Here is an 18,697-nt window from a genome sequence, read left to right as displayed (position 1 = left end):
TGTGTGTGTGTGTGAGTGACAGTGTGTGTGTGTGTGTGTGTGTGTGTCAGACTCACAGGGGACTGTTAATGTAGATTCTCACAATTACTCCTTTGTTGAGCCATATAAAGTTCACCTCAAAGAATGTGACAGACAGGAACCTTGTGCAGGTATGTGTGAGGTCAGAGCTTATCTGACTGACACACAGACAGAAGACAAATGTATTTCTCTTTACAGACAGCTTAATGCCACCAACACTGCAGAGGTCATGAGGGGTCAAACACCTCTGGCCTTCCTTATCACAGAAAACCAGCGCACACACACATGCAGACACATATTAGACCTCCCTCGTTGAAATCCTTCACAACAGAGGATCTTGAACTCGTATTATGAACTTGAGGCAACATTAACAGATGTTGGTAGCCTTTTCTTTATTTTGTTTTGTGCCGGCAGATATTTGGTGTAATGTGTTTCTTTTCAAAAGAGCTTTGAAAGCACTTGTCTTTATGTTTCTGTGAAAACGGGCATTACTACTGCTTAGTAGCCCTTTTGTCACTCCTGAAATTGGAGGAAATAAAGAAGTCAGGGTAATGTGGGAACTGAAAAAAAATGTTAATAGCATAGTTCAGGAGAGAAATTATTTGGCCACTCTTCAAAAACATTAAAGTAAGAATTCCCATGAAATTTAAAAAGAGTACAGTAAAAAGAGTACAGTGAGAATACAGCTCCTGTTGCCCCTCAGTTGCTGATCTCTAGTGGTTTATGACTAGTGATACTTTCAGTGATACTGCAATCTTTCAGAGGAAATTTTAGTATTTTGGGGTTCGAACTAAGAACCATGAAGCCCTAAATATTACATTCAAACAACAAACCAAAGCTACAAATGTTCCATCTAAACAACTGGAAAATATCACAGTGTATATGGTCTTAGAACAATGCCAGCGGTTTCCAGCATGGAAAGTAAAACAGATCTAAGTTGCACTAATTAACTATATATTTGCAATTTCCCCAGAAACTAACAGAACACTGCACTCTAGGGAGAAAAAAGAAAAAAGTACATTTGTCACACTGATGGCCATACGACAGCTTATTCGAACAGTTTGATTTGTTCCACACTTAAACATGTATTGAGTTTAAAGGTCTCTTGAAGGTTGAATGCCCAAATCACCTGTCAATGGAAGCTCATTCACACTTATCAAATCTAATGACAAATCAGGACTTCTCTGGCCCTTACTGAAACATGTGTAGATGAACTGGTGGAAGAAAATCAATTCTGTGTTTTGTTTAAGATTGTGGTCATTAAAGACAGACTGGATTGTTTATACTGTGGATGTGCTGGAGAACGAAGAAAACACCACTGACAAAAGACAAAAAAACAAAAAATAAAATGCTGTTGGTATAATAAATTAAGTTCCCATGTTTGAACATTATTGACCTCTCTAGTATACCAATTGTAGTTTTTAGAATACTAATCTGCTACGGTCTGTTGGTTTTTACAGGTTTCTCTTTCTTCCGCATTATTTATTTGACATTATGTTGCTACTTTATACAATTCCATTATTCCCTGCTTTAAACCTGCAGTGAAAATGTGTCTCCCCCTTTGGCAGTAAGAGTAATTACACCAATACAAAACACACAAGAATTTGTGCAAAGTCCACCACAGTGTATACAGTGAGAGCTCAATACAAAAGCCACGGTTCAGCTAACGATGAATGAGTCCTTAAAGGAGTAACTACAATGGCCCCAAAATGCCCCTATCTAGAGCAATTGTTTGGTGTGTCACCTCTGGGCTACTGTGGAAACATGGCACTTCAACATGGCGGTCTCCATGGAAGGTGACCCGTGAACAGGATTGCTATATTTAGGTGATTATACACTAATTAAAACATAGTTATGCATATTATAATACATTTCTGCCAATTGATCCTCCTAAATGTTACACGCTGGACCTTTAACTCAATAACAAAAGTCCTCTCTTTTGATCCAAGGAAGTGACGACTTGTGCGTCCAGTAGACAAGCTAAGTGATTCAACAACTTTGCCGCTACCTCCCAGAGCACTGCTGTCAGGTCCAGGGAATAGCCAGTGTGGGAGCAGGGCGGCTTAATGGTGTGTCCATGGAGTAGAAAGAAAATGCAGTTGAATATTCAGATTCTGTAGATTGCATGAACTATGAAATACAGATTTTTTTTGGCTTGTTGCCAACCGATCACTCTTAGGATGGATTAGGCCTCTTCCACCAGTCAATTGATGCACCCTTTTTGGTTTAGAATGTCAGCATTGCTGGTTGTGCTCCAGTGCGGTAAAGTTGCAACAGACCCAAGGTTAAAAACGGCCTATATTGCAGAAAACTAAGTGATTTACCTACATTTTGTGAACTCTTTTGGCACAGGTTTTAATGTAATGGATGTTCATTTATATATAAATGTCCCACTCTCCAGCTTTAATATTAAGCGTAATTCCCACTGCACGTTTTGGTACAAAGAGCTTTTCCACTAAATGTATCCATATCCACAGAGAAAAAATGCATTAAATATACTCTCCTTTGAATGACATAACTAATTTTTCCAAGTTGTTATAACTGAATTGTTTTCTGCCGTGCATAATTTTAACAATCAGTAGAATAATTATTTAATTTAAACGGTTAATTTGTCCTCATCTGCCAACACAGACCATATTTTTACACCCTTTTCTCTCTGCTTCCATCAATTAAAATCACATAATGAAGTACAGTCTTTATGTATTGATGTATGGAGAAAATCCTGTTATGGTGGAATAAGACTGTTATAAAGTGAGTGAACGTGGTCAGAGGATTTTCCACAATTATTGCGTAGTTTGCCATAATATCTGGGCTGATTTTCCCTCATGTACTCTAGAGGATTAACTGTCTTTGATTCACAGGGGCCAAAGATGAAACGCCTGGAATAGTTATGCGTTTGTGGGTTGGGGATTGGTTGTGCATGTGCGCAGAGGAGCTGAATCTGGCAGTATTAATGTTGAACTTTGGGGTTAGTTGATTTGAGCAAAAAGGAGGGGGTAGGAGCATGTGTAATCATGTTACCAGAAAGGAATAGATGATATGGGAGGCCTGGGCGTTGAGCGGCCCTCAGACCTTCTATGGTTTCCCTCAGGGTGGTAGGTTGGTTTCCCTTGAGGTTATGTGTTCCTGACCCCTGAAAACCCTTTCCATCTCAGGCCATAAAGGACCTTCTCCCGAGGAGAAACACTCACTTACATGCAAGAGGAAAGGCAACAATAATGTTGTTATGCAAAAACTAAAGAGCAAGCAGTACTTTTCACTTTATTATTGAAGGTTGCATAATGTTAAGGGAAATGTCCAGCTGTGGAGTTTTTGCAGGTGTGGCCCAAATGATTGAGGATTCGAAGAGGTCAACAGGTGATTAATCTGCGTGATCCCACTAGCTGACTGGTACAATGACCCTTGACCTACAACATAACCTAAGGGAACCCAGTAATCCCCATCCAATCTCCATATGAACATTTGCCCTGTTTTATTCCATTGCTTCATTGGTTTAAGCCACCCCACATAATGCTAACTTTAACATAACTGTGCTCTTCATTTAAGGCACCAAAGCAATACATGATTCTGTCTTTTCTGTCTTCTTTTAAAATTTCAACCTGTTCACCCTTGTTTAGCGTGCAAAACAGTCTCATAGCTGCACCTGATTTCATTTAATGGTCCACTGTTACTTGACAGGTTTTGTTTTATATCGTCTTGATTGTTACAAAAAGACGTCAGAGAAAGAGCTATTATGTGAATATTGTCTCTTTTCTCTCGCCCAGAAGGAATTTTATTCTAAAATGATCAGTACATACACACAAACAGCAACAGACGCAAGCATATCTCTGGGTGGTCTTTTTCAGCACATGATTACTAGCTTTAAAGGCACTGGCTCTTATCTATAAAATAAAAAGAAACATTTTATCACTTCACACATTTTTAAACGTGCAGGTGGTCAAAACACCCTTGTGGTTAATAGAACTATTATTCGTACCTTATATTAACAGAACTTTGGGTTCAAATCTGGCCCTTCACCTCATGTGTTGTTGTTTTTTTATGTCATACCCAAAAATGCTAAATGTCGTTCTCAAACTTGTTGTTGATGAGATGATGAAGCTGTTTCCTAATTATGTAACCTTTGGAGACATAAAAGCTCCAATGTGCCTTTGGCCTAAACAGGATCTGACTATTACACCAAAACTGTTTCATGATAGCATGTTTTCATCTAAAGGGTGCAGCCAAAATTACCTTTGTGTTCTACATTCCCACATTGAAAGCGCTAGATAATAACTTAAGAATAATCCTATCCTCTTACACTTTAAATTTGGCTGTCATGGTTTTATTAGTCCCATGGTTTAAGGTGGTAGACAGCCATATGTCACTTTTGGAGATGGCAGCATTGGAATTTATATACAGTGATGACTCAAAAAGAAAGAAAATATAATACACAATATTATATAGCAAAGCAAGTCAGTTGGATATTTTTACACTCATGTACTGTAACTCTAAAGACATATGATTAAAGGATTTAATCATTATTATTATAATTCCCATTGCATGGCTTGAAGGTTATCATTTTGTTGTGACCATAAGAATCAGACACATTTTGGACGTCCTTTGGTGGTGTGTTGCAATGTTGAATGTGTTGGCAGAGTGACGCTGTGACTGTTGATATAATCTGTTGATGATAAACTTTCTGTCTGTGTGCGTGTCTCCGTCTCACTTGAGTGTAGCGACTGTTTCTCTCCAAACAAACGGCTCCAATAAAGTTATGTTTGTGCACGGTGTCTAGTGTGTGTGTGTGTGTGTTAGTCATCTCTATTAGTCACAAGTAGTGACAGGGTTATATCAAACCTTTCTGGGTTACCGCAGGACACATGCATCAGTAGCGTGACTACACCATGTATGTGCAGTGTGGAGCCAGTCTCGCTTTGTTTGTTGTGGAAGACATGCCTTCATTAGTTTAGACACACACACACTCTCACACACTTAAAAGTTTAAGGTATCAGCCAGGGCTAATGTTTCACTGGAACTGGTAGGTGGGAGGGGCTGAAGCTCCCTTAAGGCTTTCAAAGAGAAAAAAAAAAAAAACAGACATAAGACAAGCGAGGGAAAAAAGAGAGGGAAAGAAAAGAGGGCAAGAGAGGCGGGAAGAGAGCAGTTTTGAGACAGGTTTGCCGCGATAACCTGCCACACTGGTGGGACTTGTCAACAGTTCACCCCTCCTTTCCTTTCTCCTTTCCCTCCAGCCGATGATTCAGCAAGCAAAGTTAATGACGCAGTGAGGGTTTCTGTGTGTTTTGACTCTGCCTTTGATTTAAAACCCTTCTTAAACCACACAGCAAGAATAAGAACTAGTACAGCAAACAGCCTGGCTTTGTCATTGGAGGCACTATTGGAAGTCCACATGAGGGACATGTCATGACGTGTTTTCTGTTTGTGCTTAACAGCTCATCTTACCTCCACTTCTAATTGAAGGCTTTTCCTGTATAGATAAAATTAGTTGTCTGAAGGAATTCCCCCAAAGGCCACTAGATACTCCAAGCAAAAACAACTGAATTGAAAGGATTGGTCAAACTCTTTGAAGTACAAAATCAGGATTTTGGTCTAAAACGTTTCACTTGCTTTAATGTGTTTATTCGTGTTGAATAAATGCTTGAAGAGAGGCACTCACATGTCTTCTGTGTATAGTTGCCTTAGCGTAAGAGCTAGATTATACTGAAAAAAGTGCCTCCTCAGTAGTTCTGCTGATGTAACCTCACTCTGCTGCTGCTATACAAAAAAAAACAACTTTTTTCAACTCCGCAGCTTTTTAAACCAGTTGTTACTTAACGTGTCAAACCAGATAAGGAGAAATTCTTGACACTTTTGTTTTTGCCAATCAGGTGTGTTGCATTTGGTAATGAATTCAGTGTCTGCGGGTCTTGGAAAATGCAGCGTCTATACATAATTGTCTTTTTGCATGACCTCAAAAGCCAAATGAGTGATATGATAGCCGTAAAACCATTTACCAAACCCATCAGAAGTTAGTTTCAATAGTTGAGTGGCATGCTTGATGCACACAGGGGTGGGTGGTAACCGATTACAAGGAATGAGGAACAAAAGTAGTTGTTTTTAAGAAGCCTCGTGTACCAAAGTTGTCTCCTTGCTGCAGTTTAATGTTACTTTCATAATTGCAGTGGTAAATGACACCTTCACTTTAAAAAAAAAAAAAAAAAAAAAAAAGTAACTTGTACTTTAAGTAATTTATTAACCAGATACTTTCTTACTTTAACTTGAGTAGGTTTCTCAAATGGTAATTTTCCCATTACTTAAATAATTTTTTATGGGAGTATTATACTTACTTGTAACTATATTATTATACTTGAGTATAGATTTTCAGTACTCTATCCACCACTGGTTGTAAAATCTTTCTTGCCAGTTTGGCTGGACTTAAAGTAACTCCACACTATTACCCCTTGTTTTCAGGACAATATTTCTCTCTCTTAAACACATAAAACTAAAACGGAGTTTGCCACCAGTTACAATCTACGTGATTTGAGGATTACTCTGGTGTGAATAGTAAACATATGAGCAAGATTTCCCTTCCTTATGTACATATAAAAATCACAGATAGTAGTATGTGAATACTATTTATTAGTTTGTCTGCATGTTTATGCAGTTTGTTAATGCTGCCTGTTGATTTGTGTGTGTTTGTGTATCAAAGTAATATAATCCAGGAAGGGGTGAAAGAGGGAGGGAGACTTCCTGCCTACATACCTGGCTGTGTGTGTCAATAAGTCTAACATTGTGAATTGGCTCAGTTTAAACAACAGGAAACCAGCAGAGAACGAGTCATTAACTTCACAACAAGCTGAAACCGAAGTAAGTGTGTGTCTGTGTGTGCGCGCGCACCTGAGAGAGACCGAGAGAGAGAAAGAGAGAAACAACTTGTGGATAATTACTCTTGGCAGTCCCTAACACATCCTTGTCTTATTGACACTTCCTCTGGATTATACCATATTTCCTTCCCACAAACCAACCACACACACACACCTACACACACACACACACACACACACACACAGGATACATACAGCTTTACTATAATTACAGGAGTTAAGTTTTCCTTCATTAAGTAGTGTTAATTTATTATCAGGCCTCTCAGACCACATTACATATCCTTCCTGTCTTTAGAGAGAATAGAACACACACATACACACATGCAAGACAACAGTGTTAGTGTGTGTTCATTAGAGAGGGAGGGAGAAAAAGACAGACAGACAGACAGTATTGACACTTATATAACTCTGTGAGTGCACGACAGAGCAGCAGTGAAACTCTATGCCTCCCAGTGATCACAAAGAGGTTACAAAACTGCCAACAACAACCCACATACACACCCTACCAGAGTAACTAACAAGGTGTTTTTTCTTTGGATTGCATTAGCGCAATACCAATTAATTTAAAGCAAAAAAACTCTATCTACTATTATTCACTCTGACCAACTTCAAATTCATCATGAAAAAGAAAAGCTGATAAGAAAGCAAACATCACAGAAGTGGTCTGTCAATATTGTCTATAACTGATTTTAGTTTATAATTATCATTTCTATTAATCAAGTGCTTTAATGTGGGTTTGACTCATGAGCCTCAAGGTTATCTGTGTTCCTGAAGGACTGAGGTTATGTTTGAGTCACCGGTTTCCTCACGTGTTACGTATTTTCTGTATTTGCTTAAAAGATGTACTGGTATTTGTTTTTTCTTTGTCCCTCAAACAAATTGTATTTGTACACTAGTATGGGAAAGTACATTAACTCATTTCCCACCTATAAAATACGCCAAGTACAAATTGAAACAGCATAAGATCAGATTTACCTGGAGACACTGTTTGTTCTCCTTTTTTTCAGTTAGATTGTTCTACCTCTGATTTAAAAATTTCCGTAACACTTCTTCAATGGAGGCTTTGTTTTGACTATTAAGCCAAATTTGACCGTATAAAACATACAGAATAACCGTACCTTAGAGTTTGCCAAAGGTGTCTTTAGGTATAAGCTACATGCACACGCATACAAGCGCACGCACACACACACACACACACACACACACACTGTTAAAGCTACCACCTGCATTTTCACGGGTACGCATGACTGGGAGTAAGGTAGCGTAGGGGCACAATGTGAACATGTTAACAACCTCTCACAAACCTAATGGAAAGCCAAGACAAGACAACAAGGCAGTAAAGTGTTAACTTTCCATGATGCACCCTCCCAGTGCGCAGACACGCAAAGTCAGCTGATACTTGTGTACTTCTAAAAACACAGTCATGTTTCACTGTCTGACTCACGTTTTGGTCTCTCTCTCTCATATCATATTTCTCTTTCTCAGTGTTAGAGCCACCCTGCCTTTTAAAGCTTATTTTCAACTGCAGTTTCACTCACAGTTGATGGATGTTGATCTGTGTGTGTTTGTGTGACGCTATGTTTTTGACTACCATTGTGCAACAGTTATTCCAGTCTGAAGTTGTCACTGGCAGCAAACTATGCTGTATTACCACTTGTATGTGTATTTCTAAACTCTGTACACTGTTGTCTACAGGGAGGGAAATTTGCCGCCAAAATGTTACCCCATATCATTTTAGCTCATCTACTGTTACAGTGCGTGTCCCTCAGTTTTTATTTGGAGTTATTTCAGTTCTGTAAACCTAGGCACTTAGACTGAAAGAGGAATACAAATATGCAAGCATTTATACTATTTCCTCATATACTGTACAAGGAAAGAGCTGGAAAATAACTATAAGTTGTGTGCCTTTATGTGTAGCAAAGTTAGGATTTTCTGATCCCTTATTTGTGACTAAACATGACTGAGCATCACATAGCGTAAGAGAGCTAGCTTTCTGTGTGTGCTTGCACGTGGTCTTAGTTTCAAGGAATATTAGTAACAGGTAAAAGCATCAACGAGGTGAAGAAGAGCATGCATACCAATGGGCACTGTGATAATGGTTGTCCTTTTCAATTATCATTCAACAGTATTTCATTGTTTACAAAAATTATCTTATATCTGGTTTCCGTGATTAGTAAATAAAGCAGAAGTATAGCAATTATTTTGCTTAGTCATTGTATGGTAGATTTGTTTACCTTATCATTAAGTTTATGGCAAATTTATTGAAAAATGGACATTATCCATATTACGGTCTTCTCTGTATCAAATTGTGTAGCCAGTTTCTAACTGATTGCCCCGCGACTCTATCACAGTCCTTCTGATGTAGCTCATTTTACTGAAGAAATTGCACATTAAAGGGACACTAATTGATTTTCCCCGACAGGTTCTTCCTCATTCTCAAGTAAAGCCCATATAATGCTTCTCTTGAGGCCTAATGGCTATCAGCTTAATGATTCATAAAATTATTAGTTAGTTAAAAGTAATTAGTCAGTTAATTGCCTGTTTAACAGAAAACAACCAACTTCAAAAAATAAGTCTTTTCGTTATAACACAGTGTTCACCCTTGTTTGTAGATGCTACTGCTCCCAAAGTTTCATGTTTTTGATTTAATGTTCTCTATTTAGGCCTAACTGTGTCTAACATTGAGATGGACTGTGTCAGCATGTGAGCCCAAAGCCTCCTCTTCTGTTGATAGTAAGCTGGTCTGAACACTGTGGTGAATAAACACTAAGAGACCTTTTCAATATTGGTATTTTCTGGCCTGACTAGTCCTTCCCCACTATGAAAATGGGATTTTTAATGACGGATCTTTTTAGAAATCTCTAATTAATAATTCTGGAAAATCCATATATCCTTTTATACAGAAAGGATATATGGTTGTATATAGATTGTTTTTTTTTTCTTGTTTCAGAAATGTATGTAACAATATTTGTAGCTTGCTGTGGGTGAGCAGTTTGCTAAAGAGAGCCCAAAAAACAAACACTTAAAGCGAGCGCAGTGTTCATTTGATTCAGGTAAGGCTTTTATGTCCAGCATTTATCCGGTGCTTTGATGTTGTCTATATCTGTGCAGGTCAGGTCAACACAGCGGGATGGAATGATGAATCACATACTGTGGGTTTGTCAATGAAGGTCGGATTAAATTGAAATAAAGTGCAAAGGGACAGTCCATTAAACGCCTGGCTACACAGTCACGAGTGTCATGCCTTTGCACTGCAGCCCTCTTAGGCACGTACATATGTGTGTGTGTGTGTGTAGGTGTAGATAACTGTGTGTGAGTGGATGGATTTGTGGTGTCTGTGCACTCTTATTACTCCTCCCTCAGACTAATGAAATGTGTATGTGTGCGTTCTCATTACCCTTCTCCAAGGCTAATGAAGTATGTGTGTGTCTGCATGTGTAAGAGTGTGTGTTAAATTGAACTGCAGTTCTGCTCTGCTGTGTTCAGGCTGTTTCATTAAATGATAAAGTTTACTGATGACTCCAGTGGGATCATTATTTACTTGGCTCTCCATTCATTCCACAGCAGCCACCTCGATCTTTACAAATGACCTGCTACACAGAAAGACAGAGGTTATTTTGCACTGCAGGTTTAAGGACAAATTACTTGGTATTCGCTTAGTGGACTAACAGCATAGCCAATGTGTTTACACACTGTATTTGGACTTTTATCCCATATCAGTTGTTTACCAATAAAATAGACTTTGCCTGAATAAGCACAGTTAAATAAATAATAAAAATATAATCATTACCCACATATTTAATGATGGTTTTTTTTTTCTCCCAGTATTCAAAACTGAATTGTATCTGTCACCATTACTGATAAATAATAGCAAACGCAAAATGATGATTAAGGGAGAAAGATGTGTGAAGAAGTGTGAGGCTGAGAACAAAAACATTAACTCAAGAATGCTGTCACGGCTCAGTGCATTTAATATAGCACTGCCTGCTCATGTGCTTGTGCATGTAGGGTTTTCACCTGAGTATAAGTAAAAACAAAAATCCTCCCACATTCTGCTTTCGAAAGCCACAAGATGTACAGTGCAAGCAAGGATTTAAGGAAAGAATGAGTAAGAGATGCTGGTTGAGAAAGTCTTTCTGACAGTTTGACAGCTCCTCTCAGGCCAACTGAAGTCATCACCTGTCTCATTCTGTCTCTTAACCAATCATTTCTCTGTCACCTTTCCACTCTCAAGCATACTACAGTATACTCAGTGTTTGCTTCTTTTTTTGCATCGTTCAGTCATTAAAACATGTTACAGCAAAATGCCGGAATGCAGCTGCCAACTAGTCTCACATACGCATTGCATCACTTGGTGCCTTTTATTTCATTTTTTTCTTTTCATCAATCTATCATCCGTCCCAGCTGCATTGTAAAGTCTTTACTTATTTAGAACATGTTTATGAATATTGTGTTTTATAAAGTCTATACCTCCCCTGATACTAGTAGTTCTAGAAATGAAATTGGATTTGAAATCCCTGGTTTGATCAAAATTTACACAGATTGTTCAAATTCTTTAAAGTTTTCAGACAGCATCCTGCATACAAACTAATCAATTGAATTAGGCAACAACCTTACCTCCATTTAACTCTATTGAGGTAATCAGGTTTAGGTCATAGTAACTTTTACAAGGTTTTATTTAGGTTAGCTAAAGCTTGCCTATACAACTTTGGTGTGTCTGACATCCTCTGGTTATCTGTCCAGTCCCCTGACACCTGCTCAAACATCTCTTACAGTCCCTTCCTTCATCCTTGATGGTGAAGTGAAGTGAGCGATAACCAAGCAGACCTCTTTCCTTCTCTCTCTGTCCCTGTAAATTGAGCTGCTACATGACAGTTCTATTACCTCCAACTTCCACGGCTAAATCAAACACTTAAGTGTCTGAGTGATTACTCACACTCTACACAAGGGTCCTTAGTCTTCCCACTTTCTTAGGTTCCTTCTGTCTCCCCTTTAGGAAGAAATTATTTTCTGTTAGATATATACAGTCATACAATGTGCATGAGATGTTTTTCATTTAGTTAACATAATAACAAAAGTATAGCAATCTCACATCAACCATAAAATAAAGACTGAAAAAGTTGAGGGTATAAACTGAACTGAACAAACTAAAGACAAAAACAAGCAACACAAATCAAGAAAGAACTGAACTGGATAACGCAATGCAAATGATAACTGTTTATTCAACTTCACTGTCAATGTTCCATTAAATGTATTTCAGGCAGCAGTAATGAGAATATGACATGTCAGGTTTCAGTGTGCACGTTCTTGAGATTTTGATCACATCTTCTAAAGAAGTTTAATCTCAGTAAATCGCTGACAAACATTACACACATACATTGTGTATTGGAGAGGCATTTGATGAGGTAAACGAGTCAGCTTGATGGAAGATGTTTTTATTTTTAAGAATGTTTCACAGTCTCTTACAGGTCAAGCTCATTTTGCAAGATATCTGTTGTATAGATGATTTCAAATTTATTTTTTCAAATACGTATTATAAGTGTGACCTAGTAACCGTTGACGGCCTCTGACTAATTTTGAAACATTTTGAAGAAATGTACTTAAATGTGAACTATTGCAGAAGCCACATTGTGCTGCTGCATAATTTACAGAGGGAATTGATTATTAAAAAATATGTTTTTTCTTCAACAATGTAACAAAAGATTGTCTGGCAACATAATTGCCAAGTATTTCATTTTCCAATTTACTGATGGGGATACATGGTAACATTCAGACGGACTAATACACTTAAGGTGATAGTCCAAAAAAACATCAGCGGATTTACATTTTAGATTATAAGGTCAAAGAGAGGATGTAACTCGTTTTGTGATATCAGGAGTAGACTGGATTTTAAGGAGTACTGGAGTAGACAGTTGGCTCCTATGAGAAACATCCATAGTTAAAACCTGAATGCTCATCCTCACATAAACATTGATTATGGCTGACTTGGACCTCATTTTCACACAATATGTTGTGGTTTTGTAATTTTCAAACTGCAGTCCTTGTAGAATCTGTTTTCACTCTCACCCCAGCTGCTGCCTCTCTCTCTCTCTCCCCCGCACACACTCACACGTTACAGTAAAGCCGTCAGATTACGTGCTGTTTTCTTTAGGAGTTGAGTTTCCTCAAGACAGCAGCTTTCCAAACTTTTCACATTTAACAACAAAATGTCCCCATAGCCCATCCCTCTGTCCCTATCATCTTCATCTCTTTCTTTTCACCATGTCTCTAGCTCCTTTCACTGTCCGTCTCCTACAGCAGCCCCAGTGTGCCACACATTATCATTTCAGAGAACACACACAGCAGCGCACACACTGCTGCACAGATGGGTAGCATGGTCTCTTTCTGACAGATGAATAGGTAAATATTTCCCTTCCCATATTGTCTTTCTTCCACTCTCATCCTCCCATCCCTCCACCCTTCTCTTTCCTCTCTACACCTCCATGCCACACTCATCTTCTTTCCCTTGCCGTCATTTTTCAAGGCTCTTCGGTCCCAATGGTCTCGCCTTCATCTTATCACGGGGGCCGCTCACAGGCATCTGTTGTGCAAACACGCTTGCGTACACATGCACATATTTTGAATATATGATGAGAAGGATGGCTGTATGTATATGGAATCTCATACTCACGTATGCATGTATGAGGGCCTCAGCAAACAAAGAGTTGATGATAATTGTGCTGAAGACAATGGTGTGTTTTATAAAGCTTAATTCAGCCTATTGAGGCAGATGGGAGACTGACTGTGTGCTTATCTTGAGTTTTAATTAAATGACTTTAGTCTCCTATGAACACATTTCCCTGTGTAAATGCTAACTCAGACTGGTAGCACTGTATGTCTAATGGAGGTTACTGTCTTCAGGGATGTGGTCTTTTTGCCACCAGGAAGAGAAATGACTGGAACAAAGCACACACACAAACACATCTATTTTCCTCCCCTATTGTCTCTTTTGATTTAGTGGCTTCAGGGCTCTACTGTCTTTTTACTCTCAAGTAGCTACAAGAAGTGCTGCATTAGTGACTAGCTGTTCTTAAAATGGTCTATCCTCCTACATTCTCTCAACATACAGTGCACCTAACATATTTACAGGGGTATTTGATCCCATTAAAACAAATCATTCATATTCTGACATATTGCCAAACGGAGGACTAATTAAATGTATCCTCTATAAACAGACACTTGCACACATGCATTTAAAGATGCTATTTATAGTGGCAAGTTTTGAATTTTGATGAAACTTAATAAACTGCGATCTCCCTCTTTTTCTCTGAAGTGGCAAAAGTACACACATTCTTTACTCAATTAGAGGTACAGATACTTAGAGAGTCCTGGTTCAACTTTTTTACTTGAGTAAAAGTGAAAAAGTACAGTACCTGAAATATGCTCAGTAAAACGGTAGAAAGTACTCTTTCTTGGCAAAGCTAACTGAAACTTCAAATAGGTTAAATCTCCCTCCCTTGTCTGTCTCGGCGCATTACGTCATTATGTTGTTTTCGTCATGTTACATCTGTCACCACGATATGCAGCGGTCTTCATGTTGAGAGGGCGTGCAATGAAGTGAAAAGTTGTCAGAAACATTAATACTCAAGTAAAGTACAGATATCTGAAAAAACTACTTAAGTACAGTAATGATGTATATATAGTATTATATAGTATATTATTATATGCTTATATGAGTCTGCATTAATTCCTACCCTTAATATTTTTTCTTTGTCTCTATTCCAGCATATAACACTTCTTCTTCTTTTTGTTTCTTGGTAGAACCTTGTCTGATATCATTCTCTAATCAATACAAATCATTGTTAGCTCTTTCTCCGGGCCTGAAATACCAGATACTATCTCATTTCATAGATCCTGTTGTGCTCTCTGTTTATCTCCTTTCCACACACAAGCGACTCATCTTGCTCTGTGTCAGTGGCAGTGTTTCGGAATGTCATTCTGCATCCATTTCTCTCGGTTTATTGGTTACTCATTTCTCTTTCATAAACATTCGTATGTTGTCAGATATGTCCTGGTTAGTGTGACAATGGCGCACATACAGTTAGTCTGCTGTGTTTGAACAGGTGCATGTCTTTCTATTTTTTCCCAATAGTTGCAGAACTCTGTTTGAGTCCTGCTTAACATTAGATAGGAACAATGAATTGAGAATGTTTGAGAAGTTTTTTGACGTTAAAAATAGAAATGTGGAGTACAATAGGATGAATGGAAATAAAAGCTTCAGCTTGTTCAAATCTTATTCACTGTAAGTGTTATCCACCACTTGTGACAAAAGTGAATTCCTGGTTTGACATATAAACCAGTTTTTTGATGTTTTAAAGTTTCAAAAATAGCCCTCTTGCTGCATCGATTTAATTGAAAGCAAGTTGAGCTGACACCTAATCTATCTTTTCTTGATTTTCTCCTTTCCTGTCTATCTTTGACTGTTTCTTGCACACTGGTTTTGAAAAGTGAACAATAACAAGATACATTTCTCCTCTCTCATTTTAACAAGGAGAGTGTCAGTGTGCTTCTTGTTCATTAGTATCACACATCGCACCTCCATCACCCTTAGATCTGGGAGAGACAGAGGTGTCAAAATGACACTGTGCGTGCGCATGTTTTTCTGCCTCCACCTTAGGAAAATCCACAAAGGCCAATTCACACCAGTCTTTCTCTTTCTCTCAATATTCTATCTCCATGTGTTACTTTGCACCCCTGGCCTGAATTGTAATTTTTTTCCAGCAATGGTGTAAATTTTCTGAGCACTGCTGAAAGAATGAAAAGGACACATTGGCTACCTACAATATATACCTCAATATATACCTTCTCACCACTATTACCAACAAATTGGATATACAAGCCTTGAGGAGAAGCAAAAGCTAGTTATCTATTGAGGCCAAAAATAAATTAGCTTGTTTGTTCGCATTATTAATTTTATTTACCTTCCCTCCCACTGTTATTAATGAAATAGCTTGTGGGAGTATATTATAGATATTTTATACTCTTATGGCAAGAGCATTACATAGGAATAAATGTGAGTTTATTCAAACACCTACAAAAAAACGTTACTCACTGATGACTATAATGTGGGTACACACGACACAGTAGGGAACCTTGGTTCCAAAAAATGAACTATATCTTCCCATTTTCAGGACACTTTACTTGATTAATTATTGTCGAAAGCCCACAGGCTGCAAATAGTCCTTTGTTTACCAAACAAAGTGAAGGATTAAAACTGTATTTTGTGTTAAATACTCAGAGGGTTTAGAAGCACTGCTTGAGGGGATTCAAGCAAATGTTAATCACAAATAGAGAATTATTCATTTATTCATCCTTTTAACCATTCCATGCTCAGATTTTTGTTTTTAATTTATTTAGTTTTACTTTGGCATATGGGATATGTCAGGCAGATCTGAGAGGTCAAGGATGCCTTTGCCTGCAGGCCATTGGTTAATATTAATGACCATCAGCCAATTGGAACTCATCAATAGGCCAAAGGTTATCATGGGGTTGCAGATGCACAAAGTTAATGTAATTAAAGATGCATCATGTTGTCGATTGCAGAGAAAGTGTCTTTTCCACTCTTTTCCTAATGTCTTTGTTGAGCTGTCTTTCTCTTTATCGGCCTGTCGTGTTTGCTTATGTGAGTGTTTTTTTGTCTTAATGTCTTATGCTTTTCAAGGATTTTCAAATCCTAAAAAAAGATACGTATTCTTACTTTTTATTTCATTTCTCTCTTTGTTTTGGTGCTCATCTGTAAGAGGAGGGAACAATTAAGGAATTACAACCGCAGAAGTGAGATGCTTGATTAAAAATGAGTGAGGAGGGCGCCCGGTTAGCTCAGTCGGTAGAGCTGTTAACCCATATACGCAGCAGGCCGGGTTCGAGTCCGACCTGCGGTCCTTTGCTGCATGTTGCCCCCTCCTTCTGCCCCCCTTTCCTGTCTCTGTCCAGCTATCTCTATCAAATAAAGGCATAAAAGGCCAAAAAAATTATACTTTAAAAATGAGTGAGGAAAGATTTTTCAAAGAGGATCTGCCAGTTGTCGGTTACTAATAGCATCTTGGGTTACTTTTACAGACAGCTTGCAATATAACACATTACAGTAAGAGGCTCCAGTGTACTGCCTATTTCATTCCATTTAGATGTTTGATGTCAGAAAGCCTTTAATCAATGGCTTGCCTTACTTGTATTGAGAATGGTTTTCAATGTTTTCCGTTTTTGATATCATTCCAAGTCTGTCTTCAATGAGAAAAAAGGTCACTTTGGCAACTAACAGGATCCTCATAAAACAGGCAATTGGAAAGCTAGCTTGTCACAACTGGATTTTGCTGCTCACAATATTATTATGAATAAAATAATGTTTCCATCTATATTTATCATATTGCTAATTTTGCCCTTTATGGTAATTTACAGCTACTTTAGCCATCACAGATGATGCCTTTGGGATCAAGACTGTTTGAAGACTTAAGTGTTTGAAACTGTATGCTAACATGTCAAAACAGCATATATTTCAATGGGAATATCAAGTATGTACTCTAGAGATACATGGCTTTCAGACAGTGACGACTTAGTGTTGGAGATCTTTTACAAGCTGCCCAACTGTTGTCAATAAAACAAAATAATACGACAATATAACTAATCAATGCATCTATTCCCACACTCTACTGGCCACGATTAATCCAACGAGCCAACGGGTCAATAATCAATAGCTATTGATTGGCAGCTGAGGTTGCTAATCAGGGTTTTGATTGGTTGAATGAGTCCATGGGGAACGGCTTCACAAAGGCATGTAGCAACAGTGGGAAAGTGTCTGAGAGTTGTTTGAGATAATTCATAAAGTAGTAGTTGGAGGTTAATTATGTATTGTATATGTTGATGTTTTGGTCATTTTTATGATTTGTTGTCCCCAAGAGATTCCTCTGGAATAAAGAATATTGCTCTCCATTTAGCTCTGCTCCCTGATTGAAAAATGAATAACCAATTCAACATAGATAACAATTCTGTGAGCTGTTGGCACTAACAGATGGAACTGGTGTGAAACCAAATGCTATAGATTGACTTCACGATGGTTCTCTCTGATGCTATTGTTTGTTTTAATGTTTTTTATATCCAGTCAGGTTCAAATGGTTACGCTTGCTATTTCTCTGCAACACCAGATGTTAATCAGAAGTGAAGAGCCTTTCTCAAAGGGCACCTACACACATTGTTTTTAAAAATGGATATTACAACAAGTAAATGACAGAAACTATGACATATGGCATAAAAGGTTCTGTCTGTCTCTCTTTAAGGGTCCCAGGTGTAACCATAGCTACAGATATAATCTGTGGTTTTCCTGGAGAGACAGAAGAAGACTTCCAAGAGACCGTAGACTTGGTGAAACTCTACCGATTCCCAAGTCTCTTCATCAACCAGTTTTACCCCAGACCCGGTACACCTGCCGCAAAGATGGAGCAAGTACCAGCACATGTGGTGAGTGTGGACAAGAAGATGGAGACTACTAGGCGTCTGACATATGTGATTTGGGCTTAATTTAGCTGTTCATGCCTTAAAGTGAGAGAGATGTGAGCACAATTCACTTTACCTTTACACACAGTCTACACAATACGGTATGTTTGCCAGCACAAGTTCTTTAACAGGCGATAACTTTAGTATTTTTAGTACGGGACTGTAAGGGGGTTAGGGATATCTTAAACTTAAAACCAGACAGAATATTTAATAATAATAAATTATTATACAAAATTACTGGAGTAATACATAGTTAGACTAGTTGTACTTACACTGTGTGTGTGTGTGTG

At 38.2% G+C, this 18,697-nt stretch overlaps 1 protein-coding gene across 1 annotated transcript in view; it reads left to right on the top strand.

The window, feature by feature from the left end:
• The window catches only part of cdkal1 (CDK5 regulatory subunit associated protein 1-like 1), a gene marked incomplete in the record, with an annotated part of 220,018 nt that overhangs the window by 135,811 nt on the left and 65,510 nt on the right, over positions 1–18,697 (top strand). The window contains 1 exon segment of the mRNA XM_035671969.1: positions 18,191–18,371. Coding sequence (XP_035527862.1) covers positions 18,191–18,371 — 181 coding nt within the window.

Source organism: Morone saxatilis, unplaced genomic scaffold, assembly GCF_004916995.1.
Source record: "Morone saxatilis isolate NCDOM2014 unplaced genomic scaffold, NCSU_SB_2.0 Contig24, whole genome shotgun sequence".
NCBI lineage: Eukaryota > Metazoa > Chordata > Actinopteri > Moronidae > Morone > Morone saxatilis.
This window is presented reverse-complemented; position numbering and strand designations above follow the sequence as displayed.